Here is a 25,831-nt window from a genome sequence, read left to right as displayed (position 1 = left end):
GGGTGGGCAGGTGGATGAGGGTGGGCAGGTGGATGAGAGTGAGTCCGAGGCGGCGAACGCAAGCGTTAGCGCGATGGCGAGGAAATGCGCTGCCGCGTGGGCGAGGAGGACTGCTGGCGATATGGATCAACAAGCGATCGGTGGTGAGCTGGTGAGCGCTAACGCGCAGGTTGGCGATGGCGCGTTGTGATATGCCGACGCGATGGTCGAGCAGTATGCGCAGGTGAGCGATCGTGCGATGGCGAGCAGTATGCGAAGGTGAGCGATCGCGAGCAGTGATCAGCATGCGCAGGGTCGCGCGATGGTGATCAGTATGCGCAGGGTCGCGTGATGGTGATCAGCATGCCAGGGTCGCGCGATGGCGATCAGCATGCCAGGGTCGCGCGATGGCGATCAGCATGCGCAGGTTAGCGGTCGCGCGATGGCGAACAGCATCTGCAGGTGGGCGATCGCGTGATGGCGAACAGCATACGCAGTTGAGGGTCGCGCGATGGTGATCAGCATGCGCAGGGTTGAGCGATGGTGATCAGCATCCGCAGGTGTGTGGTCGCGCGATGGCGATCAGCATCCGCAGTTGAGGGTCGTGCGATGGTGATCAGCATCCGCAGTTAAGGGTCGCGCGATGGCGATCAACCTCCGCAGGTGAGGGTCGCGCGATGGCGATCAGCATCCGCAGGTGAGGGTCGCGCGATGGCGATCAGCATCCGCAGTTGAGAGTCGCGCGATGGTGATCAGCATCCGCAGTTGAGGGTCGCGCGATGGTGATCAGCATCCGCAGTTGAGGGTCGCGCGATGGCGATCAGCATTCGCAGTTGAGGGTCGCGCGATGGCGATCAGCATCCGCAGTTGAGGGTTGCGCGATGGCGATCAGCATCCGCAGTTGAGGGTCACGCGATGGTGATCAGCATCCGCAGTTGAGGGTCACGCGATGGCGATCAGCATGCGCAGGTGAGATAGTAGCTGGCGAACCATGTTCCTTCAGAAGTGTTGGAGAACGTTGGCGTGCCGGCTGTAACACACGTGGGCGATCCGGAGATTGCTGGCGAGCTGATGATCGCTGGCGGGCTGATGATCGCTGGCGAGCTGATGATCGCTGGCGAGCTGATGATCGCTGACGAGCTGATGATCGCTGACGAGCAGAAGGCTACGCGTGGAAGCCTGCGCAAAGAAGAAGAGTCCTTGACCCCGACCTGAACCGAAGTCCTAGATCGCGAGGGCGAACGTGGGCGCACAGGAACCAACAGGAACCGCAGGGAAGATCATCTTGAAAGCGCTGACGAACAGGAGAGCGCTGATGAGCAGAAGGGCGCGCAGGGAAACCCTGACACGCAAGGGAAGAACCCCCGTGGAGGCAACCCTTTGCCCCGAAGGGAACGTTGTCCGCCGGGAGACTGATGTCCGTCGGAAGACCGTTGTCCGTTGGGAAGACCGTTGCCCGTCGGAAGACGAGATCAGACTGCTGTCCATCTGCACCAAGGCGGAAGATCGAGAAAAAGGAGTTGTAGGCTGCAAACGGAGATCCAAAAGGGCGCCTCAAGCACCCTTATAGGGAGATGAGAGGCCCTTACGACGAGGCGGACGGTGGGCCTTACGGCGAGGGAGGCCAACAGCAACAGCAACAGAAGAAACCTCCGAAGAGGAGTCTCTATGAGTGTACGTTCTCGCGAACGAAAGAGAAACACTTCGTGGAAGAGACTGGTCAGCCAGTGACCTAAAAGGAGCAATCCTCCGAAGAGGAGCTCCTGCAGTTGCCCAGCCCCTTGAGCGAAACTGCAGGTGCGACCGCTCAGCACCAAGAGCATAGTCGCACGAAAAAAAGGCAAGAGAAGAACCCCCCAAAAGGGGAAAAACTCAAGCCTGGACAGGAAAAACTTCCCTCGGAAGGAAAGTTATCCGCCCAAGGAGGCAAGCCTCCTGACTGTTCTAAAATGAACTAGAGAGCTGTCCGTCGATACGGGAGTACTACCAGTAGGAGGAGACACGCCCCTGACGAAAATACAAGGGGGGAGGCAGCAACAGCCGAATCCCCAGGACTCAACCAGACAGCTCACACCGTTGCTATATTACAGAAACGAACTAGATCGGTAACTGTAAAAAAATAAAACAAATAATATTAGTACACATTCATTCCCCCGGGAAGGCTCCGAAGAGGAATCCCGAGGGAAAGGAACAAGAATTACACAACAGGCACGTGCCCTCACAACCACTTACACTCGCGGAAGGAGAGCTGTAACCAAAACAGAATTATAACAATTATAATTATGTAACTATGTAATTTAAAAATGAATGAACACTAAAGAAAGAACGAAAACCCCGAAAGGAATCGTTCTACAAGCTGAAAAACAAAAAACAACTACAATTAGATTCATAACTAATTGATACAAACGTACGGCGTAGCAACCCCCCACACGGAAAGGAAGCTAGGCTACAAGGGCGTAGTAACACGTAGTAAAAGGGTGAACGACCTCAAGAGAGAGAGAGAGAGAGAAAGACATAAGTCAAACTCGATCGCCACCCATAAAATACGCCGTGGTGGCCTAACTGCCGAGGCCTCCACATAGATATCGTACACTACACACACACACATCTGAAAAAAAAACTTACTTATTTCTATACTCAAATATATATACAAACATGAAAACATGTTTACATATATATTGAGTAAAAGAAAAGTAAGCGATTAAGTAAAGACAAAACAGACAATGGCTGCCAAGCGAGGACCAAGACAGAGACGTCTGTCACAGTCCGAGCCAAAAGTTAAAGTGAGTATTCACCTGTGTGTGAGGGGGAGGAGGGGTAGCTAGCTACCACTCCCCTACCCCCCCGCTAACTAGCGCGGGGGTAATACACCCTCGTTAAATTCTAATGGCTCGCCATTTCAGCTACGCTAAAAGTAATACCCTTTGTAAATAGCGTGGTTTGTATTTCGGTTACGGAACAATTACATTTTTCATACTTCTTGAAAAAAATATTCTATTATGACTCCTCCTCGTAACAACACATCCATAGATACATCATGTATTTCCTTTCCACTTTCAAAATTCTTCAAATAGACTAAGATACCTGCCCTCTCTCACCTGTATGATAATTGGTCGGTAAGCCTTGAGCCTGAAATCCTTCACATGAGATGGGTAAGCACCAAAATCAAATTTGACCATCACACATGATGTATTGCAGGTATTTTCGAGCTGAAAGGAAACGCAAACATTTCTGTAAACTTTTAACGTGAGTTTGACATGTTTAACTTGGAATAGAACTATGAAAAATGTTATTTTTATTAGTAAAATAAATTTTTGAATATACTTACCCGATAATCATGTAGCTGTCAACTCCGTTGCCCGACAGAATTCTATGGAGGGATACGCCAGCTATCACAATACTAGAAGGGGGTGTACTTACCAGCGCCACCTGTGGCCAGGTACTCAAGTACTTCTTGTTGACACCTCCTCAATTATTCCTCGGTCCACTGGTTCTCTATGGGGAGGAAGGGAGGGTCGATTAAATCATGATTATCGGGTAAGTATATTCAAAAATTTATTTTACTAATAAAAATAACATTTTTCAATATTAAACTTACCCGATAATCATGTAGCTGATTCACACCCAGGGGGGTGGGTGAAAACCAGTGTACAAGATTAAAGGATAGCTAAGTATCCCGTATTTCATATAATCAGTTATCCACAATAACAATGAAATAATAAGTACCTGGTAAGGAAGTCGACTTGAACCGTTACTCTGCCTTTAATAAGATCGTCTTCCTTACTGAGCGCAGCGTTCCTCTTGGGAGGCTGAATCAACTCCAAGGTGCTAAAGTATACAGGGCTGCAACCCATACTAAAGGACCTCATCACAACCTTTAACCTCGGCGCTTCTCAAGAAAGAATTGACCACCCGCCAAATCAACAAGGATGTGGAAGGCTTCTTAGCCGACCGTACAACCCATAAAAAGTATTCAAGAGAAAGGTTAAAAGGTTATGGGATTATGGGAATGTAGTGGCTGAGCCCTCGCCTACTACTGCATTCGTTGCTACGAATGGTCCCAGGGTGTAGCAGTACTCGTAAAGAGACTGGACATCTTTGAGATAGAATGATGCGAACACTGACTTGCTTCTCCAATAGGTTGCATCCATAACACTCTGCAGAGAATGGGTCTGTTTGAAGGCCACTGAAGTAGCCACAGCTCCCACTTCATGTGTCCTTACCTTCAGCAAAGCAAGGTCTTCTTCCTTCAGATGAGAATGTGTTTCTCTAATCAGAAGCCTGAATAGTAAGAAACTGAGTTCTTAGAACTTGGAAAAGAAGGTTTCTTGATAGCACACTATAAGGCTTCTGATTGTCCTTGTAAAGGTTAAGACCTTTTTAGATAGTACCTAAGAGCTCTAACTGGGCAAAGTACTCTCTTCAGATCATTCCCCACCAAGTTGGACAGGCTTGGGATCTCGAACGACTTAGGCCAAGGACGTGAAGGAAGCTCGTTTAGCAAAAACCGAGCTGCAAGGAACATGTAGCCGTTTCAGATGTGAAAACAATGATCCTGCTGAAGGCATGGATCTCACTTACTCTTTTAGCTGTTGTCAAGCACACGAGGAAAAGTGTTTTTAATGTGAGGTCCTAAAAAGAGGCTGATTGGAGAGGTTCAAATCTTGATGACATAAGGAACCTTAGGACCACGTCTAGATTCCAGCCTGGAGTGGACAACCGACGTTCCTTTGAGGTCTCAAAAGACCTAGGGAGGTCCTGTAGATCTTTGTTGGTGGAAAGATCCAAGCCTCTGTGGCGGAAAACCGCTGCCAACATACTTCTGTAACCCTTGATCGTAGGAGCTGAAAGGGATCTTACTTTCCTTAGATATAACAGGAAGTCAGCAATCTGGGTTACAGTGGTACTGGTTGAGGAAACTGCATTGGTCTTGTACCAGCTACGGAAGACTTCCCCTATAGACTGATAGATTCTGAGAGTGGATGTTCTCCTTGCTTTGGCAATCGCTCTGGCTGCCTCCTTCGAAAAGCCCCTAGCTCTTGAGAGTCTTTCGAAAGTCTGAAGGCAGTCAGACGAAGAGCGTGGAGGATTGGGTGTACCTTCTTTACGTGAGGTAGACTTAGAAGGTTCACTCTTAGAGGAAGAGTCCTGGGAATGTCGACCAGCCATTGCAGTACCTCTAAGAACCATTCTCTCGCGGGCCAGAGCGGAGCCAACAAACGTCAGCCGTGTCCCTTTGTGAGAGGAGAACTTCTGAAGTACCCTGTTGACAATCTTGAACGGCGGGAATGCATACAGGTCGAGATGGAACCAATCCAGCAGAAAAGCATCCACGTGAACTGCTGCTGGGTCTGGAATCGGAGAACAATACAACAGGAGTCTCTAGGTAATCGAGGTAGTGAACAGATCTATGGTTGGCTGACCCCACAGGGCCCAAAGTCTGCTGCAAACATTCTTGAGAAGGGTCCACTCTGTGGGGATGACCTGACCCTTCCGTCTGAGGTGATCTGCCATGACATTCATACCGCCCTGAATGAACCTCGTTACCAGTAAGCTTTCGATCTTTAGACCAGATGAGTAGGTCCCTTGCGATCTAGAACAACTTCCACGAAAGAGTCCCTCCCTGCTTGAAGATGTAAGCCAGGGCTGTGGTGTTGTCAGAGTCCACCTCCACCACTTTGTTAAGCTGGAGGGACTTGAAGTTTATCAAGGCCAGAATAACCGCCAACAACTCCTTGCAATTGATGTGAAGTGTCCTTTGCTCCTGATTCCATGTTCCCGAGCATTCTTGTCCGTCCAAAGTCGCACCCCAGCCCGTGTCTGATGCGTCCGAGAGGAGACGGCGGTCGTGTTTCTGAACAGCCAAAGGTAAACTTCCTTGAGAAGAAAGCTGTTCTTACACCACGCGAGAGAAGACCTCCTCTCTTCGGAAACAGGAACTGAGACCGTCTCTAGCGTCATGTCCTTTATCCAGAGAGCAGCTAGATGATACTGAAGGGGGGGGAGGTGGAGTCTCCCTAACACGATGAACAGGGCCAGCGATGAAAGTGTCCCTGTTAGACTCATCCACTACCTGACTGAGCATCGGTTCCTTCTCAGCATGCTCTGGATGCATTCTAGGGCTTGGAAGATCCTTGGGGCCGACGGAAAAGTCCGAAAAGCTCGACTCTGAAGATCCATACCCAAGGAGACAATGGTCTGGGATGGGACGAGCTGAGACTCCTCAAAATTGACCAGGAGGCCCAGTTCCTTGGTCAGATCCATAGTCCATTTGAAAATCTCCAGACAGCGACGACTTGTGGGAGCTCTTAAAAGCCAGTCGTCTGACGGAGCCGGACACAAGATCATGGTACTGCTGCACAGTCTGTGAACTGTCAACATGGGCAAGCGAGGAAGTACAGTGACAACCCGAATCTGTCTAGACTGTCTGGGTCGTACAGACAAACTCCTTATCGGGTTGCTGAGGTTGCCGCACTGCGTCACAACAAGTCACTTCTGTTGGTTGTTGAACGTCTTCCCCGTGACACATTGACTCCGTAAACAAAAAAATCCTCTAACAAGGACTAAGCTTGGACTGCATGTCTTGTAACACAGCTCAAGGTCTATGGGAGCAGGTGTGGTAACAGACGGGATTAGCGACTGAAGTGGAACCATTACCTTCCCTGGAAGCATGTTATGCTTAAATAAAAGTCCATAGGAGGCTATGCAGCTAAAGGCTCCCTCCAAATGACAGAGTCCTCAAGAGAATATCAGAAGGAGGGAGAAAAGAACTTTCTCATCTACAGGGACCATATCCTAGAAAAGCTAAGTTCTCTCAGTGAGGGTTCACTGGTGCAAAAGCAGCAGACTAGAAGGCAACGTTATGAAACTGCTTGACAGTCTAGTGAGTTGGCAACAACCAAAGATGTGTGACTGAGAAGCATGCGGTAAGGTATGCAGAGCATGTTGTATGCAGAGTATGCTGTATGCAGAGCATGCTGTATGTAGAGCATGTTGTATGCAGAGCATGCTGAATGCAGAGCATGCTGTATGCAGAGCATGTTGTATGCAGAGCATGCTGAATGCAGAGCATGCTGTATGCAGAGCATGTTGTATGCAGAGCATGCTGTATGTAGAGCATGTTGTATGCAGAGCATGCTGAATGCAGAGCATGCTGTATGCAGAGCATGTAGTATGCAGAGCATGCTGTAAGCAGAGCATGTAAGGTAAGCAGAGCGTGTGCATGGCGTTTAACATTTCTCAGAAATTCCATGACCAGTGCTAGAGTGCTTTATGCATGCTTGCATGGGGTTTTAATATCAACATAATATATACCTTACATTCATAACTCAAGATTCATATTTTTGCCATATTTTGCGATATTGTTAAAAATATATTGCCAGGAATACAAATATATTTTTATAAGTAATACAAATAACCTCCATTATCATAAGGTTTGAAAATGGAGGTAAGGTATGCTGAACAGCAGAGTCAGAACGAGCTGGAACAACAATAGTTGTGGTTTCCTCTTCAAGACTCTGTTGAGGGAACACCTGAGGCTCAGTCTGCAAAGGCTGATCAAAGGAAGTAGCAGAAGGTAGGCGCATGGGTGGAGGAGGCTGACTCCTGGCATGAGTGGTTGAACCCAATGGTTGCGCTTGCTGAGCGGTTGGCGGAAGCGGAGTAGCAAGTTCCTGTTCCTGTGGTGTGAGCGGAGCGCGATGAGGTTGAGGCTGCGCAGAACAAGGTAAATGTCTCGCAAGCTGAGGCTCCTGAGGCGCAAGGCCAAGGTGTAGTGGTGCTTGCCTTGTGGAGGGTTGAGCTCGCTGCAGCGAGAGCTGAGGAGACTGACTCATGGACGGGAGAGATTGTTGTACCTCAACCGAGAGTTGCACCACTGGTGGAGCAGCAAGTGGAGGCGGAGGAAGAGAGGTATAATCCTCCTGATCCCATTGTAAAGGTTGCCTTAAGGAAGGCGGAGGCTGAACACCACTGGGAACAGCAAACTCAGAACGTGGCTCAACATCGTACGCCTGGCAGGTGGTACTGCGATCAGGCGGAGCGAGCGCAGGCGGAGGGAGTGTAGGCGGAGGCGGAGGCGCAACACTCTCAGCCCGACACTCACGCATCAAGTCCGAAAGCTGTGCTTGCATGGACTGTAGTAGAGTCCACTTGGGGTCGGCAGAAACTACAGTAGGCTGAGGTAAAGCCTTAACAGTCGAGCTCTGTTGTGGCAGAACCTTACTCCTCTTAGGCGGAGTGCATACAACTGATGACTGAGGAGAGTCAGAGCTAACCCAATGACTGCATCCGGGTTGTTGAACTCTAACTTCGTACGTCTGGCATAGGTCTGGACTTTACGTTTAAGAGGTCTTGAGACCTGAGACCAGCGTTTTCTCCCCTAAATTCTTCTGCAGACGAGCAAAATAAGGGCTCAATCGTCTGCGGGTGGGAGTGACGGTCTCGGTAAGACACGCCCACAACCACCGAGGATACTTCTGTGCGCCGATCAAGGCCTGCTGAACCCTTCTGCCCTTCGACATTGCTTCTCCCCTGGGCTTGGGAGCTTGCAAGAGGTCCCGGACTGGGAGGACGACTGGCGCGCACAGAAGTACCCTCACGCACAACACTGACACACTTTGCGCTAATCACTTATCACTTTGATTTTCTGTTTGCACTTATTTCACTGAACTCGAAACTTTAAGTGGTTTGTACCTGAAACACGCAATTCTATCCTTTCTCAAAAGTTAGTAATTGCGAAAACAGAATTACAATGTAACAGAAAAATCTAATGAAAGATAATTCAGTGGCTGGAAAGAGACTAAACACTAGATCACTCTAGAAACGTTTACTTTCTTCCCCTAAAGAGACTAGGGAGAAGAGCAAAAACGATAACGACGTTACTCGTACGCCTGGCAGGCTTGAATGAAACGTTTATCCTCCTCTATCTCCCTCCGTCTCTATCTCTCTCTCTCTCTCTCTCTCTCTTGACTTAGAACCTGAGAGAAGAGCCCAATCATATATATCGTTAAAACATATTATTGTTAAAGGAAAAAACTGAAATATTTCCCAAAATGAAAAGTTCCTTTATTAGGATCAAAACCATTAAGTTAAGAAAGAATGAACAAAACGCTAGACACGGTTACTCTTACTGCAACGTGAAACCGTGAACATTCTTTCTCTATCGTAACGATAGAGTGCAAGTTGAACGTTCTGAACGTCAACAACTGCAGAGACAAAACAAAACGTTAGTTCAACTTTGAAAACAGTACGAGACTATCAAAGAAATTCTTTCAAACTCTGTGGCGGAAATAGCATAATATGTTAACAGGTAAAACCGAAATGACGGGCTCAATGTTAATTAACTTCGGTACCAAGAAAAGACCGCCTACTATTAGGAAGGTCGAATATAAACAAATATAAAAATTAATTTTAATAAGTTTATAATAAAAGGAAGTTAATCGAAGAGGCCTATAAGAGGCGGAGAGATATAAAATAAATCTATAACTTTTGTTAAGCAAAATTAAGAAAGAGAGTCTATACTCTCTTAGACACCAACACTTCCGTCTAAGGGAAGGGTCGGCCATTTAAAGGTGAGAGAGAGTTCATACTCTCTTCGTCACCATAAATAATCAAATTAATTCCAAAAGCTAACTAAGCTAAAATAGAAGTTTCCAGTAAAGCGACAGCCGAAATCAAAGAGAAATACTTCACCAAAGTCGTGAAAATACTCCAAGAACATAAGCGTATCCCAGAACGTCTTGCCGGAAGCACGACAGAGGAATAATTGAGGAGGTGTCAACAAGAAGTACTTGAGTACCTGGCCACAGGTGGCGCTGGTAAGTACACCCCCTTCTAGTATTGTGATAGCTGGCGTATCCCTCCATAGAATTCTGTCGGGCAACGGAGTTGACAGCTACATGATTATCGGGTAAGTTTAATATTGAAAAATAATGTACAAGATAATCAATCAAAAGAAAAAAAAAATATTAAAGCAAACATATTTTATCTTCCTAAATTCACCTAAAATACAGTATCATAAAAAAGTTTTTTTATCTCAGCTTTTCTGAATGGAACAAAACTATAATCAGAAGATTAGTAAGTGCTTCTCCTATGGCAAACTATACTTAACTATTGCAGTCAACATACAAATAATGTACACAATTTACACATTCCTGTTTAACTCTTTACATTACATATAGGAGTACAATATTGTACTCGAGTCTATGAAATCCCTATTTGATGTCAAATACAAACAGAGCAGGTTACAGAATTCTTGAGGTTTTTAAAATTTATTAAGATGTGTTAAGTAATGATAACAAAATTAAAAATAAACATTAAAATAATATTTTTAAAAAATTACTCTTGAAATACTATGACTTCTGGTATGTTGTTTGGGGTTCTCTCCACAATTCAAAAAAATCTGATAATGTTCGTATGGAAGGATGTGATATATTTAACTACTGTACCAGCCTTTTTTAAGTAAAAGTGATTACATTTAACTACTAGATTTTAGTCAATAATCATTATATAATGGAATTTCACTTGGTTATTGTGGCAATCAATAAATTAACTAAATTTTAAGACAACAAATGCATTAGAAAATTAACTTTGATAAGGAATAAAATTTTCTTATTGACATTAGGTAATTAACGTCTTACTACCGCTAGAGAGTTAGGGGGCTTTGACTGCCCAGAAAGTACCACATTGGATCTTTCTTTCTGGTTACGGTTCTTTCCCCTTGCCTAAACAGACACCGAATAGTCTGGCCTATTCCTTACAGATTCTCCTCTGTCCTCATAAACCTGACCACACTGAGATTACTAACAAATTCTTCTTCACCCAACGGGTTACCTACGGCAATTTATTTGTTCACTGGCCACTTTCCTCTTGGTAAGGGTAGAAGAGACTCTCTAGCTATGATAAGCAGCTCTTCTAGGAGGACACTCCAAAATCAAACCATTGTTCTCTAGTCTTGGGTAGTGCTATAGCCTCTGTATCATGGTCTTCCACTGTCTTGGTTTAGAGTTCTCTTGCTTGAGGGTACACTCAGGCACACTGTTCTATCTGGTTTCTCTTCCTCTTGTTTTGTTGAAGTTTTTATTGTTTATATAAGAAATATTTATTTCAATATTGTTACCATTCTTAAAATATTTTATTTGTCCTTGTTTTCTTTCCTCACTGGGCTATTTTCCCTGTTGGGGCCACTGGGCTTATAACATCCTGCTTTTCCAACTAGGGTTGTAGCTTAGCATTTTTTAATAATAATAATAATAATAATAATAATAATAATAATAATACTTCGTAAATTATCTATTTTAACAAAGGATTATTTCTGGGCTCGACCTGTGTCGCTCCGTGAAATGCTCCTCAAGCACCATTTCTAAGGCATAGTTATTGCTGAATATACCAGAGAAAAAGAGATGCATGGAATACCAGGAATAAACCTAGCTCGCTCACTCGAGTGTCGGTATAGAAAACTGGGGCATGATTGAACCACGACCATAGATCCCTCACCAATTAGACCTCTCCTTCATCAACATACCCTCTCTCTACCCCTACATCTCCCCAACCCCCCATCCTCATTCCTCTTCAGCACTTGCGTTGGTCAGACGTGTTTTGTTTTGCTCGTGTGCTTTGTGTTTTTTCGGAAGATGTTCGACGTTTTAGAGATCCCTGCTTCCAAGTTGAGTACAGTATTATATTTGTCTGTTTGGGCTTTCTAGGTAGCGACACTTTTTATTCTTAATCGTGTTTGGTCTTTTGTTTGTTCCCTTTCGGGAGTTCGCTGTGGCCATTATGTCGCTTACTAGTGATCTCTTGGTTTATCGGGTTTGCATTTACTGTAGTTCCTTATACTATTTGTAACCCTGATATATGCTTTGGACATCCCTTTACCTTTACCTATAGGGCCTATGGCATTGCATATTGAAGTAGCTAAGCAGTCAATAAATTTGTTCTTATGAGATGGATTCACATACTGTGTATGTTCAGAACTGTGGTATGGATGGTAGAACTCTACATAATTCTTAATCACCAACTTGAATTCACAGTAACCCTAATTCATCCTGTTACTCTTAAGGTACATCTATTATCTGTCGTTCTCATATGTCCCGCCCATGTCCATTTCTTTTTCTTACAAGTTGTAGAATATCATCTACTTCAGTTTGCTCTTGTATCCATGTTGTTATTTTTCTCTCTCTCTTAGTGGTAATCCCACCATTATTCTTTACAAAGCTCTTTGAGTTGTAACTAGCTATATTCTAAGCCATTAGCATGGCTCCAAGTTTCTGATGGATAAGTTAATAATGGTAGGACTATTTGATTAAATACATTCATTTTTAGAGAAAGGGGCATTTTATTTCTCATAATCTCATTTTTAACCAGTGATCACTCCTATATCCTATCCTATCCTAGCATTTCTTTCCTAGTCTTCTCACTATCTGCTTCTTGATTCTACTTTTTGTTTTATTTTGCAAAAATCACTAAAACCATCAATAAATGTGAATTCCATCAGTAACAGATAGGCACGATGACCACAATTAATCAGGATGGCCAGTTAGTCAGTGGATAAAGTGAATTGCCTTAAAAGTAATTGTTCAAGCAAAATACAAATAAAATTACTGTATTCCCTCTCGACCACTGACAATGAGGCCAGCAGTCTGCATATAATTTAAGGGTTTGAAGAGCATTTATAAGATTTACACAAGGAGAAAAAAAAAAATGACTTGATTTGACCTTATCTTTAAAGAATGTTTTTTTTTTTCATTGTCTGCAAACATTATGAACGTAGATAAGAAATTTTCAGTATGCATTAAATATTCAGTAATTCATAAAATACTTCCTTACACTAGACATTAATGAAGAGAAAGATTCTTTTTTTGAGTGTATTCAACTTTTAAATCATACCAGTAAACCACACCTGTTCATTTTCTGCAGAGGATAAATCGAGGCTATATACAACCACCGTCAGGTTAGAAGACATCTGTTGGGCAACAGATAAAAGTCCCTCCACCTGCCATACTTCTCCACTAGCTACCTGCCAAAAAAAAATGAAATTCTCTCAAGTATGTTAACAAAAGAAAAATTACACAAGTTCAGGTATTCTTTCATATCAGGACTGGATGACTATCATTATCATTATTATTACCATCAATATCATCATCATTATGATGTAGTCATCTCTGAATTTAATATTTAACTCTTATTATGCTGGCTAACAGCATTAAATTAACAATCATACAGCACGCTATTGTAAGACTGATGACACAAGGAAAGATGTTTATTCCATGCTAGCAATTGTACAGTATCCTAGAGCGATGATGAGGATATTACTTACTGCAGATGCTATTACTGGTGTACTAAGATTATCCCATGAATGATGAGGGTAGAGAATGGGTTCCTCAATAAAACCAAGGCTTTCAAGATGGCGCTGATCGCAAGTCATTTTTCCTTCGAGCTCTTCCTATAATAAGAAAAAAAAATATTAAAAAGGAAATTCTGATATCAAAATTATTTCTATACATACCTGTACTTACCTGATGTTCATTTTGCTTCTAACTCAAAGCTTGTTAAATGTTAATTACTACTGCATAACTAAAAAAATGGATTTTCATTATAAAATGAAATTTTATTGCATACTTACCGAACAATTATATAGCTGTAGGCTCCCTACGAATGGCAGACTATAGATTCAAAACTACCGCGGTGGCGCCGCCATCGCTGATGTAGGTGACGTCATCTCCCTCCACTTGAGGGAACTACAGGTACAACTGTCCAGGTAACATCAATTCGTTCTGCCCAGCCATCCACTAGTGGGGAGGAGGGAGGGCTTTAATTAATAACTGTTCGGTAAGTATGCAATAAAATTTCATTTTATAATGAAAATCCATTTTTATTGCAGTGTCTTACCGAACAATCATATAGCTGATTACCCATTGCAAGGATGGGGGGCTGTGGATGTAAGTTTTACTTCAACAATCGTATACAATTCTTGAAAATAAAAGTATACCCAAAAGCACTGTTAGTGCCTGCTGTACCTTATCTTGTAAGAGAGCTACTGCAGGAGAATACTGCCTCTGGTCGGTGCTCATCTTACATAGTAGAAGGCTTGGAATATGGCCAATGGGTGCCTACATGGAGTGGAAGATCCTCGTAGTCATGGTGTTCACCGCTGACTGAACGAAGATACAAGAAAATATCGCCCTTGCCCTGGGATAAGACCAGAAATAACCAACATGAGAAAACTGTCACCTACATCGAAATAAAAACCTTTACCCACCAAAACTTACAATAAAATGATTGGTGAGTACTCCAGGTACATTGTACTCCTAGACTTCCCTTTAAATCGCCAACCTTGGTACAAGGTGAAACATAGGCTAACAGAGGGAGCAACCCCCTATGTTGTTCCTCCCAACACCATGCCAGCTACCGAACGCAGACCGAAAAACTTACAATCTTCAAACATTGTTTCGATTTCTTTCAAATAATGCGTAGCAAACACATATTTAGACCTCCCATAGGGTACTTTGTAGGATAGCGGATAGCGACTAGTTGTGTCGAAAAGCGGGAGAAGTCGCTACCGCTAGCACTTCGTGCGCTTTCACTCTCAATGAAGGAAACACTGCGTTGTTAGTTAGAGAATGTGCTTCTACAATCAACTCTCTCAGAACACTCTGTTCTGCGGAGATATCTTAATGCCCGCACAGGACATAAGAGTCGTTCTTCTTCTTCCTGGCCTATCAAGTCTGTCAGGTTTTTGAGAACAAATTTTCGTGGCCACGGATTAGAAAAGTTGCGCGAATAATGTATGTGCGACAAATCGCAACATTATTGCAGAAAGAATTTTGATCGTTGATTAATTGTAATATTTTCTTGAAAGAAAGTGAACATGTTTTCAAAACAAAATGGAGTTTTTATGATAAAACAAAGTTTTGTGAATACTTACCTGGCAGTTATATATACAGTGGAACCTCTACATACGAATTTAATCCGTTCTAGAACCAACTTCGGATGTAGAAAATGTTCGGATGTCGAAACGAATTTTCCCATAAGAATACTGTACATTGAAATAGGATTAATCCGTGGTTGAGCCCAAAAACCTATGATAACTTCTTAATAAACTACTACACATAATTTTCCCATGAGAATAATGAACACTAAATTAGATAATAGACATGTAAATAAAGAAGAATAGACATGTAAATAAGAAGAATTAGCAAAAAATGATAAATAAGAAACGGGTTTTTAGCGTCACTTTACCTTAGAAACTCCAGCGCAGGTGTTGTTAGTCTTGCTACGCAGAGAGGAGACGGACGGGCGGCGAAGGGTAGAGAGGTTAACTACGATAAACGTACACTACCGTAACTTATTCTAACTTACACTAAGTGAACTTTAACATAACTTAGCTTATTTTTTTTTTTATAATTTATATTTTTTTTACATTTTCTTTTTTTCTTTTTGATGATTAATTTTAATCACTTTCACTCTCTACACTTAAAATTAATTGAATTTTTTTCTCTTCACTCTTTGCTGTTTTCTTTGAACCACTTCCTTCCTCTTCATCACGAGTTCGCTTCGTAGTTTTTTTAAAGAAGCCATCGTTAGAAAGTTGCTTGGTACAGCTTTTCAGAATGTTTCGAAAATAAGTTAGGGAAACATCATCAAACTGCGCAACTACACGACAAACCTGCAATTTCTTTGGATGGTATTTGTCGATGAAGTCGACCACGTCTTGATATTTTCCTAACACCTCTTTTATTTGCGCGGAACTTATTGCAAGTTCACTCATACGGACGCCACGCTCATGCTTTTCAATAATTCCTTGCTTTACTTCTAAAAAAAGCATTCCCTTATTCCTTTTCTCACCACTACCACTACCACTTGCGAAACTAAGCCTTTTAGGGCCCATGATTTTCGTAAAATACCGTAAAAGGATGAACGTAAAAAATCACGATTAAAACACAATTAATAGCAGAACGCACAGGGCACAACCACTGGGTCCTGCGGAAGTGGGACAATCTTCCAGGGGAACCGTCTGTCCTGGGGGTCCTCATTTTCGCTAAAAATCTTTTGTCAGGGGAAAGGAGTACTTCCCCTGACGAGAGAAATTCAATATGACCTGGATCTCTAGACAAGGCTGAAAGTTCTGATATTCTGGCGCCAGAAGTCAGGTTCATTAAGAACAAGGATTTCCTAACCAATGGAATATAATGGCAAGTCTCGTTAAGAGTGTCTGAAGCCAACTTAAGTACGTCATTCAGAAACCAGGAAACTGAGCTAGGGTGAGTTGATGGTTTCAATCTGGCGCAGGTTCTCGGGATGGATGAGAAGTATGAATCTGTAAGGGCAATATTAAAGCCAATTGTAAAACCTTCAAGGCTGACTTAATTTGTGGTAATAGTACAAGTCGCTAAGTCTGATTCAAATAAAATTCTGAAGAAGGTTACTGTCAGATTCATAGTCATCGTCTCAACCTTTGAGTCCCTTAAAAACTGGCAAGTTTCATAACAGCCGAATCATACTGTCGAAGGGTGGATCCCCTCTTATCTGATTCTAAAAATAACGTATTTGAGGATCAATATCTGCACCTCTTGAGCTGCAAATTTCATAAAGTCCAGAAAGGTAGGGCATTCTGAATTTGAGGAAGCTAACACACAGCGAGTTGTACTGCTTGTGTTAGTATTGGATTGGGGATCTGTCGAGGTGGAGACCCAGTTCCACCAGAAGGGGAAACCCGTTGTGCTTGGGCCAGATGGGGACTACTAGAGCAACTTGGCCTTTGAAAGTCCTGAACTTGTCTAACACTTTCATCGACAGATTTATTGGTGGGAATAGGTAAATTCTCTCCCAAGTGTTCCAGACTAATGATAGTGCGTCTGTGGCGTAAGCCCGAGGATCCGGGCTGGGAGCTACGTAGCACTCCAGTTGTAGTTGGACTTTGTTGCAAACAGATCTATCTGGAGATCCGGAACCTGAGAAAGAATCCAACTGAAGGACATTGGGTCTAGTGACCACTCCGACTCCAGCGGAGTTGTCCTCGAAAGTGCGTCCGCCACTATCTATCTAGAAGAAACCTGATATGTTGGTTTTTGGCTGGAGCCGGTTGCTTAAGGTCAAAAATACCGCCATGGCCTCTAAAACATTGATATGAAGTTGGCGGAATATTGTCGACCATAGTCCCAGGACTTTCGTGTACTGAGAGTATCCCCCCCCCCCCCCCCCGCCTGTTAGGGAGGCGTCTGTGTAAATGACGAGCTTGGGGGTGGATATTGTAAGGAAACGGATTTGCCAGATTTTGACCTTTGTCCATGGTTGAAGTCTATTCTTCAGAATTGGTTGGAGTCGAGCCCTTTGTCTCGATATTACTCGTTTTCCTGGAGCACCATACTCGGCTTATATCTTTCAGTCTCGCCTTCAGTAGTATATCTGTTACTGAGGCAAACTGGAGGGCACCCAGGATTCTCTCTTGATTTCTTCTGGAAGACAATTTGTCTTTGAGAAAACGTATTGTGTTTTGCTATATCGTTCCTCTTGGCTGTTGGGAGACAGAGTGTGGGAGCATAGAACCCATTGCATCCTAACCATGAAACTTGTCCTCGGGACCAAACGAGATTTCTCGAAGTTGATTTGGAACCAAAACTGTTGTAAGAGATTATCACTCTGTAGTTGCTGTGAGGCAGTTTGCCTAGTTGAACCCTAGAAACGGACGAAAATGCCTTGCTTTCGGAACATGATAGAAAACGTCTGCAAGATCCATAGGGGAGGTGACGGCCCCACAGAGAAGCAAGGTCCGCACCTGAGAGATGGTCAGCATGTGAAACTTGTCGCATTAAATGTAAGAATTCAGAAGCGACAGGTCTAGGATTACTCTTCGCTATTCTGAGTCTTTCTTTGGCCCGCTGAACAAGTGATCCTGAAATTACAAACGATTTACTTTCTTTATTGCTTCCTTTTGCAATAAATCGTTTCCATATAAGACTAGCTCTTCCGTTGGATGTTGATGAAAACTGGTTGGTGGAGGGGGCCATTCTATCCAACTCCACCCCAGACCTTTGGAAATTATACTGAAAGCCCAAATGTTGAACGTTCAACGGTTCCGGAAGATGTAAAGTCCTACCCCTACCTGAGAACTCCCAATGATTTGCTGCGGATTTACCTCCTCGGCCTCGAGAGTAGCTGTTGCGAAAAGTTCCTCTCGAGCTAGCGCCTCTGGGGCGCTGGTAACCCTGGAAAGCACCCTGAGTTTCAAAGGTGGGCCTAAGGGCTGGGGAAGTAGCATAGGAGGTAGTTGCTACTTGGGACTGAGGAACCAGCACGTATTGCTGTTGGGGTTGACCCTTCGAAGTGAAAGGTTGACTCCCTTGTGCCACCGGGATGGTTTGAACCACCTGTTGGGACTGCCGGTTTGGAAGGAATGGAAAGATCTCGGACTCTTTCTACCTCGAGATTGGTTGCTGGCCGGTTCGAACTTGTGCTTGGGGACTAAGCCCATCGAACCTTGAGGCTCTGATTGACCCTAGCAGCTCCAGACTGGGGCTTTAATGAGCTTGTTAGGCTCATGTCTGATAGTGGCCTCAGACAAGACATGCCTACAGCAACGACGTCTGGCCGCAAAGAAGTCGTAGGAATCAGACAGTAAGGTTTGAAGTAATGACTTCGTCAAGACCTTAAAAGGTGGCGAACCATCATCCTGAAAGGACTCAGACAGAAGATTCTGCATTTCATTAACGGGCTACCTAGAATCATTCCCACATCACTCCCTCACGTCCATGATATATGAGCTGTAGCTACCTCAGTTAATTACTATGAACTTCACTGGACTTACTAAATATATAGGCCGGAAGTCTCCAACAGTATTTCAACGCCACTGCTTAAAACCTCTGGAAGCCTTATATTTGCTACAGTGGCAGCAGGGAATGTGATTCCTCCTGAACATAGTGAACCTTAATCAACTATGTCTTGCTATCCTCTTACCTGTTATTTTGGATTTTATTTTACTTCCTCAGGTATTGTTCCAAGTTTTGGGACCATTTCTCTGGTACTATTTCACTGCGCGGCACAGGTCGGAGCCCAGAAAAGGGATTTTGACGAAGGAAAAATCTATTTCTGGGCGAGAGACCTGTGCCGCCCAGTGAACCCTCCCTTGACTTCCCTCCCAACATGGGCCCCAAACCTTGGGTGCTATGAGGAGTGACGTCACTGGCGTGGGTTGGGTTAGTGGTAGTAGTGTTGAACGGCACCTCGCTGTGGCGGGGATTTTGAAGAGGAGATATCTAAATAGTGCGAGACCTCTGGTTGTGAATTATCACGCCCCAGTATTTTATACCGACACCTTATATAGGTGAGCGAGCTGGGTTCAACCTGGCATTCCTATGCTTTTTTTCTCTGGTAATATATAGCAGTTATATTCCTTAGAAATAGTGCTCTAGGAGTATTTCACTGGGCGGCACAGGTCTCTCGCCCAGAAATAGATTTTTCCTTCGTCAAAATCCCTTTAATAGCAGAACGCACAGGGCACAACCACACAAAGCCAACGAAAACAGAGGACTGACCCAAGCCACGCTAATTGAGGGTCCCTCCGAGGTTGAAGTGCTGCCTTCTATTGGCGGAAATAAAAAACAACACAGGCGCTATGAGCACCGACTACGCATACGAGTATTGTTTACTTCGGGTGTCGAAAAAAAAATTCGGGTGTAGAGTAGGAACGTGTTCGAATTGTACTTCGCGTGTCGAAAAATTCGGATACAACCGGTACGACGAAAATTGCTTACTTCGTATGTCGAAATAAAATTCGGGTGTAGAGTAAAAAATTTGCTCGAATTTTACTTCGGATGTTGGAAAATTCGGATGTAGATACGTTCGGATGTAGAGGTTCCACTGTATAGAACTTAGACTCTGACGTCAGGCAGAATTTTTCAAAAATCGTGGCAACCGCCGTGTGGTGGTTGTGCGGTTAGGTGGTTAACAACCCTTACAGGGTGGTACTTGGAATCATTCCCGTTTTCTGTTCCTCAGGTCATCTTTGCCCGACCTGTCTCCTGAGGGGAGGAGGGTAGGCCTTAAAATATATAATAACTGCCAGGTAAGTATTCACAAAACTTTGTTTTAACATAAAAAATGACAAATTCGGAGATAATTTGTATTTTTCCTAACTATACAAATCTTAGCTATTTAATATGGGTTATTACTTTCGCGTAGCTGAAATGACGAGCCATTAGAATTTTAACGAGGGTTTACTACCCCCATCGCTAGTTAGCTTGCTAACCCCCCCACCCCTAAAACACACCTGTGTGATGAGCTCACTTTGCTTAGAGGTAGGACTTCACGGGGGACAGGGCTGGGGGGCAAGTTTGATTAAATAGCTAAGGTTTGTATAGTTAGGAAAAATACAAATTATCTCCGAATGTCATTTGTTCCGTAACTGAAATACAAACCACGCTATTTAATATGGGTGACTCAACCCTTAGGAAGGGTGGAAAAGTCCCGCCATACTGGCTTTTAGCTTTGCCCGGGGACTCATTATCTGAGTGTGTCAGTACTCAACAATAAAGAGTCCCTGCACCTCGCTCGCACCTTGCTACGCAAGGGCTGCGGTTTACATAATCTGTGTGTGAAGGATTATGTGTGACTCGTCCTAGGAAGTTGACCTGAAGCTCTTTAGATGGAAAACTTTAGGCTAGGACTTACCCAATACCACCTCGTCAGGTTATGGGGACGTGACAGTATTAACTTAATACTAGGAACACAAGAAAGCATGGTTTACCCAAAGTGGTTTGAGGTCAGCTATGCAGAGAACCCAGGATGCTGCTTTCTCCAAGGAAGGAGAGGATGAAGAAAAGAATAAGGGCCAGACAAATCTTTTCATTCATGCAGACTAAGACCGGGTAACAATGCCCTCAACCCTCTGCTACCTGTCCATTAAAGAGCCTGAGGTTAGACCAGCTGTTGTGCAGCCACCACAGGGCCGATAGAGAACGTATCGAGCCTCCTGTGTGTCACGTCTTGCAGGTAGTGGGCTGTGAAGGTCGTCTGACGCTTCCACACCCCTGCTTGTAGAACCTGCATCACTGAGAAGTTCTTCTTGAAGGTCAGGGACGTAGCTACAACCCTGACATCATGCGCTCTAAGGCGACATGACGGAGGGGGGTCAGGATTCAGGGACAGATGAAACACCCTACAAATCCATGCGGAGATGGTTTTCTTGGTGACCAACCTCTTTGTTCTCCCAGTGCTCACAAACAAAGCTTGCACTTGGGGATGAATGCAGCCGTTCTTTGAGATATAACCTCAGACTCCTTACTGGACACAGTGGGAGATGGTCTGGGTCATCTGTTACAGAACAAAGACTCGAAATCCAGAAAGAGTCGAATCGAGGATCCGGCACTCCCGGATTCTGTGTCTTAGCCACAAACTCAGAGACGAATCTGAACGTTACCTCCCCTCATCCCCTTGCATGGGCGATGTCATACGAGAGACCATGAAGTTCACTTACTCGCTTGGCCGAGGCCAAAGCTAGTAGGAACACCGCCTTCCAAGTTAGGTGGCAATTTGAAGCCTGGCGAAATGGATCGTAGGGAGGACTCCTAAGAGGCCTGAGAATTCAAACCATGTTCCCTGGAGGAGGTCTCACTTCCGACTGAGTGCAGGTAAGATCGTATCTTCGTATGAGTAGGGAAAGTACCAGCGAGGAAGAAAAGTCCGCTCTTTTGGGCCTTAAGGCTAGACTTAAGGCTGAGCGATAGCCTTTTATTGACGAGACTGAAAGGCGCATTCTTCCCGCAAATAAAAGAAGAACTCCGCTCTTGCTGGAATAGTGGTATCGAGTGGAGAGATACCCCTTCACGATTCCAACCACAGAAAAAACGCCACTTTGCCTGGTAGGCCCCTGCGGATGACCTGCGCAGGTGTCCAGACATCCCGTTCGTAACTTGTTGCGACAATCCTCTCTTAGTGAGGAGATGCTGGATAGTCTCCAGGCATGAAGTCAAAGCAAAGCTACAGCTTTGTGAAAGATGTTAGCATGTGGTTGTTTGAGTAGCTTGTGTCGCAGAGGGAGTTCTCCCGGAAGTCCCGTTAGGAGTTGCGGAAGGTCCGGAAACCATTCCGCGTGATGCTATAGCGTAGCTATAAAGGGTCATCGAGCGATTGACCGATATTCTGGTCTTGTTGAGCACGCTCCTCATCAGACAGAACGGGGGAAAAGCGCTCACGTCGGTGCTGTCCCACCGTTGTTGGAAGGCATCTTGCCAGAGTGCTTTGGGATCTGGGACTTGGGACAATACAGCGGGAGCTTGAAGTTCAGCGCTGTAGCGAACCGATCCACAGTCGGGTAACCCCACAAAGTCAGGACTTTGTTGGCCACTGGATGATCCAAGGACCACTCGGTACTCATTATCTGAGATGCTCTGCTCCGACTGTCGGCAGCACATTCCCTTTGTCTGGAATGAAGCGAGCCGATAGAGGCATCGAGTGGACTTCAGTCTATCTCAGTATCTCTACTGAGAGATGGGATAGCTGCTTTGAAAAGGTACCTCCTTGCTTGTTGATGTAAGCCACTACTGTGTTGTTGTCACTCATCACACCACAGAGTGATCCGCTAGGTCTTTGTTGGCACTGTTGAAGGGCCATGAGGAATGGCCTTCATCTCTAGCAAATTTTTATGGAGGCACTTTTCCGATTCTGACCACAGGCCCCCGTCACCCACCACTGGGGGTTCGTCCGTTCCGAAGGATCCATAGGGATCATGATGTCCAGGGAATCGCAGCTTTAATTCCACTCGGACCTGAGTCCCCCCTGGAGAGACCTCATCCTGAGGCGACCGTTGAGGACTAGATGAGCCAAAGGTGAAAGGCGACCGAGGAAACGTAACCACGATTGGGTTGGAAGCTCTTCTCGTCTGAGGAAAGGGCTTGTGACTCTTTTCAGCCTTGCTATCCTGTCGTCTGATGGAAAGGCTTTATGGAGATTGGTGTCTATAATCATGCCTAGGTGAACCAGTCATTGATTGGGTAGCAGAGAGGACTTCTCGAGACTTACCATGATCCTTAGATCCAGGCAAAGTCGTAGAAGTTTGTCTCGGTGTCAAAGAGGGAATGACTCCGCGTCTGCTAAGATCAGGCAGTCATCCAGATAACGGAGGAGACGGAAGCCGATCCTGAGTGCCCATGATGAAATTAGGGTGAATAGTCCGGTGAAACCCTGTGGTGCTGTGGAGAGACCGAAACACGGCACCTTGAACTGGTACTCCTTGTTGTCTATGCTGAATCATAAGTACTTCCTTGAAGACGGATGGACTGGGATCTGGAAGAACACGGCCTTCAGGTCCAGTAAACACAAGAAGTCTTGCGATTTACTGCCAGACTGACTGTGTCTGCGGTCTCCATGCTGACCGAAGTATTCTTTAATCTGGACCTCTGCCCACAGAGTTCGCCCCCTTGCTGATCCCATGGCAAGGGTGCTAAATGACACCGGATTCGTCCTCAGGGGAGGTAGAGATGTTGTGAACAGGACGCGATATCCCTGACTGCTTACAGACATCGTCCAGAAAACGACCCTGAGTTGCTGCAACCTGTCTGCGCAACCTTGTAGGTATCCCGCCACTGGCGGACATGCAGGGGAACTGCCAATCCTAGCGTTTGCGGCCTCGGTTGTCCCTTCTAGGATTCTTCCCTCCCCTGGGGAACTTTTTGCCTTTCTTGTCCTTGACCAGAAAGGGCTTAGACCCCACTGTCTTAGCTGCCGTTGATTTGGTAGGACGTGGCTGCTGAGGTGCTGGTTTATAGGGCTTGAATGTCAAAGCCCTATATAGGAGGGAGTCTCGGTGACTTTCTACACCTCTCAGCCGCCTGCTTCACGTCCTTAGGCTCAAACAGGTTCGTTCCCATAACGAAGAATGTCTGAGCCTGAAGATTTGGTGCTAGAGGTCTCCCGGTATTTCTTTGGAGTCCTTGACTCCCTCCCAGGAGGGATGCAGGACTCCAACAACGACGGAGGCAGGCTCTTCTCTACCTTTATTCGAACTTATCGCGCGAGGTGGGGTTTCCCTCAATGGTGTGATTGGGGAATGTCTCACCTCCCGTGACTCTCCTGAGGGCGGGAAAACTTCGTCCGAAGGTGAAGGAGAAAAGTCTGAGGGGGGAGAGTACCTGCTTCGAAGACAGCTACGTCCTCGGAGAAGTTACCTCGTCCGAACTCCTCTTTTCCTCTTAGGGGGAGTGGTTGCAGCCAAGGATTTGTGGCTCCATTCAGAGAGAACAGCTTGAAAGCCTGTGCTACCACTCTGATTAGTCCCAAACCAGGCTTCCGGCTGACGGTTGCGCTGTCAGACACTCCCTCTGAAGGGGAAGTCGCCTTTTAAAAGATAAGGACGGCATGTCCCTGGACCTTTCTGGAACCTTCCCCCCTCTGGCAAGCACACTGTTCTGTGCTTGGGGGGGGGGGGGAGAAAAGTGGCAATAGCGACCTTACAGCGCGTTGTCCGGCAGCCTCGTGCGGGGGAGGGTATTAGCGACTGCGCTAGGGAGAGCGCTGGCGCTTGCTCAATGGGAAATACCCGGGGGTCGCGCGCAAGAGGCTGTTGAAATGCTCGCGCGCGGGCGAGACTTCATAGGGTGCGCAGGAATCAGATTGACGAGCAGGATCAGAATGAAGAGCCCATGCGGACCAGAATGTTGGCACGCGCCCGCGTGGCTATCAGCAGGCGCGCGTACGAGTTTGTTGGCGTGGAAGAGATCAGAAGAGATTGTCGGCGCTTGCGCGTAAGAAGATCGTCGGCGCTTGCGCGCGTAAGAAGATCGTCGGCGCTTGCGCGCGTAAGAAGATCGGCGAGTGCGCGCGGTAAAACCATTGGTGCCCGCGCGCTGACGATCGTCGGCGCTTACGCACGTATGAAGATCGTCTGCGCTTGCGCACGAAAGAAGATCGTCGGCGCTTGCGCGCATAAGAAGATCGTCGGCGCTAGCGCGATTGTGCACTAGGTTGAAGGATCAGCTGACAGGACGATCAGGAACTGGGATGTGTCCTTAAAAGGGAGGGCATCCCCTGAAGAGGACCAAGGCAGGTCTGCTTCAGAGTCCAGAGCCGACGATCAACATTTGAAGTACTGCTTGATACTCCGAGGAGTGGTCTCTATGAGAGACCTCTCCCGCGAACAGGAGAGGTGCCCTTCGTAGAAGAGACTTGGAGACACTGCAGGCTGAACCACTGGTGAGCGCCTGTGCGCTATCTCAGGAACTTCAACGATGTGCGCTAATGCGTAGGGAACGTTGGCGAGCAGTGCCTGAAACAGGATGTCTCTAGATAGCAGTCTCAGGAACAGCAGGACCAGCAGGCGAGCGCTTGCGTGCAATTACGCGCGAGCGCGCAGGAGAACGTTGGCACGCAGGGGATACCTGGCGCTTAAGGGACTTACTCACAATGTGAGAAAGCCCCTTTGCCCCAAAGGGATCGGTGTCCGTTGGATAACGGGGATGTTGGAGCCCACAGCACGTCAGCAGCCAGGAACGGAGATGGCAGGTCAGCAGGTCTAGGAGAACGAGACCCCGAAGGATCAGAGTGACTAAGGGCACGAGAGACCAAAGGCCTAACGTAGCCTGTGTTGCGAGACCCCGAAGGGTCAGCGCAACGAGAAACCAAAGTTTACCTGTCACTAAACACCGAAGTGTTGAAGTGACTAAAGTTACGAGAGCCCAAGGGTTCTGAGTAACTAATGTTATGAGACCCCGAAGGGTTAGCGTAACGGGAAACCGAAGTTTCCTTGTCACTAAACACCGAAGTGTTAGTGACTAAAGTTACGAGAGCCCAAGGGATCAACGTAACTAAAGTTACGAGACCCCGAAGGGTCAGCGTAACGAGAAACCGAAGTTTCCCTGTC

The 25,831-nt window shown here is 45.6% G+C and overlaps 1 protein-coding gene across 3 annotated transcripts in view; it reads right to left on the bottom strand.

Annotated features, from left to right (window-relative positions):
• The window catches only part of LOC137631114 (uncharacterized), an 85,640-nt gene that overhangs the window by 23,146 nt on the left and 36,663 nt on the right, over window positions 1-25,831 (bottom strand). For all 3 annotated transcript variants that reach the window (XM_068362764.1, XM_068362762.1, XM_068362763.1), the window contains exons 3-5: window positions 13,298-13,423; window positions 12,881-12,997; window positions 3,078-3,188 (exon numbers count right to left, since the gene is read on the bottom strand). In XM_068362764.1, coding sequence (XP_068218865.1) covers window positions 3,078-3,188; window positions 12,881-12,997; window positions 13,298-13,423 — 354 coding nt within the window. The remainder of the gene's footprint in view (window positions 1-3,077; window positions 3,189-12,880; window positions 12,998-13,297; window positions 13,424-25,831) is intronic.

This window comes from Palaemon carinicauda, chromosome 39, assembly GCF_036898095.1.
Source record: "Palaemon carinicauda isolate YSFRI2023 chromosome 39, ASM3689809v2, whole genome shotgun sequence".
Lineage (NCBI taxonomy): Eukaryota > Metazoa > Arthropoda > Malacostraca > Decapoda > Palaemonidae > Palaemon > Palaemon carinicauda.
The sequence above is the reverse complement of the archived record's forward strand: the minus strand, read 5'-3'. Positions and strand labels throughout refer to the sequence as shown.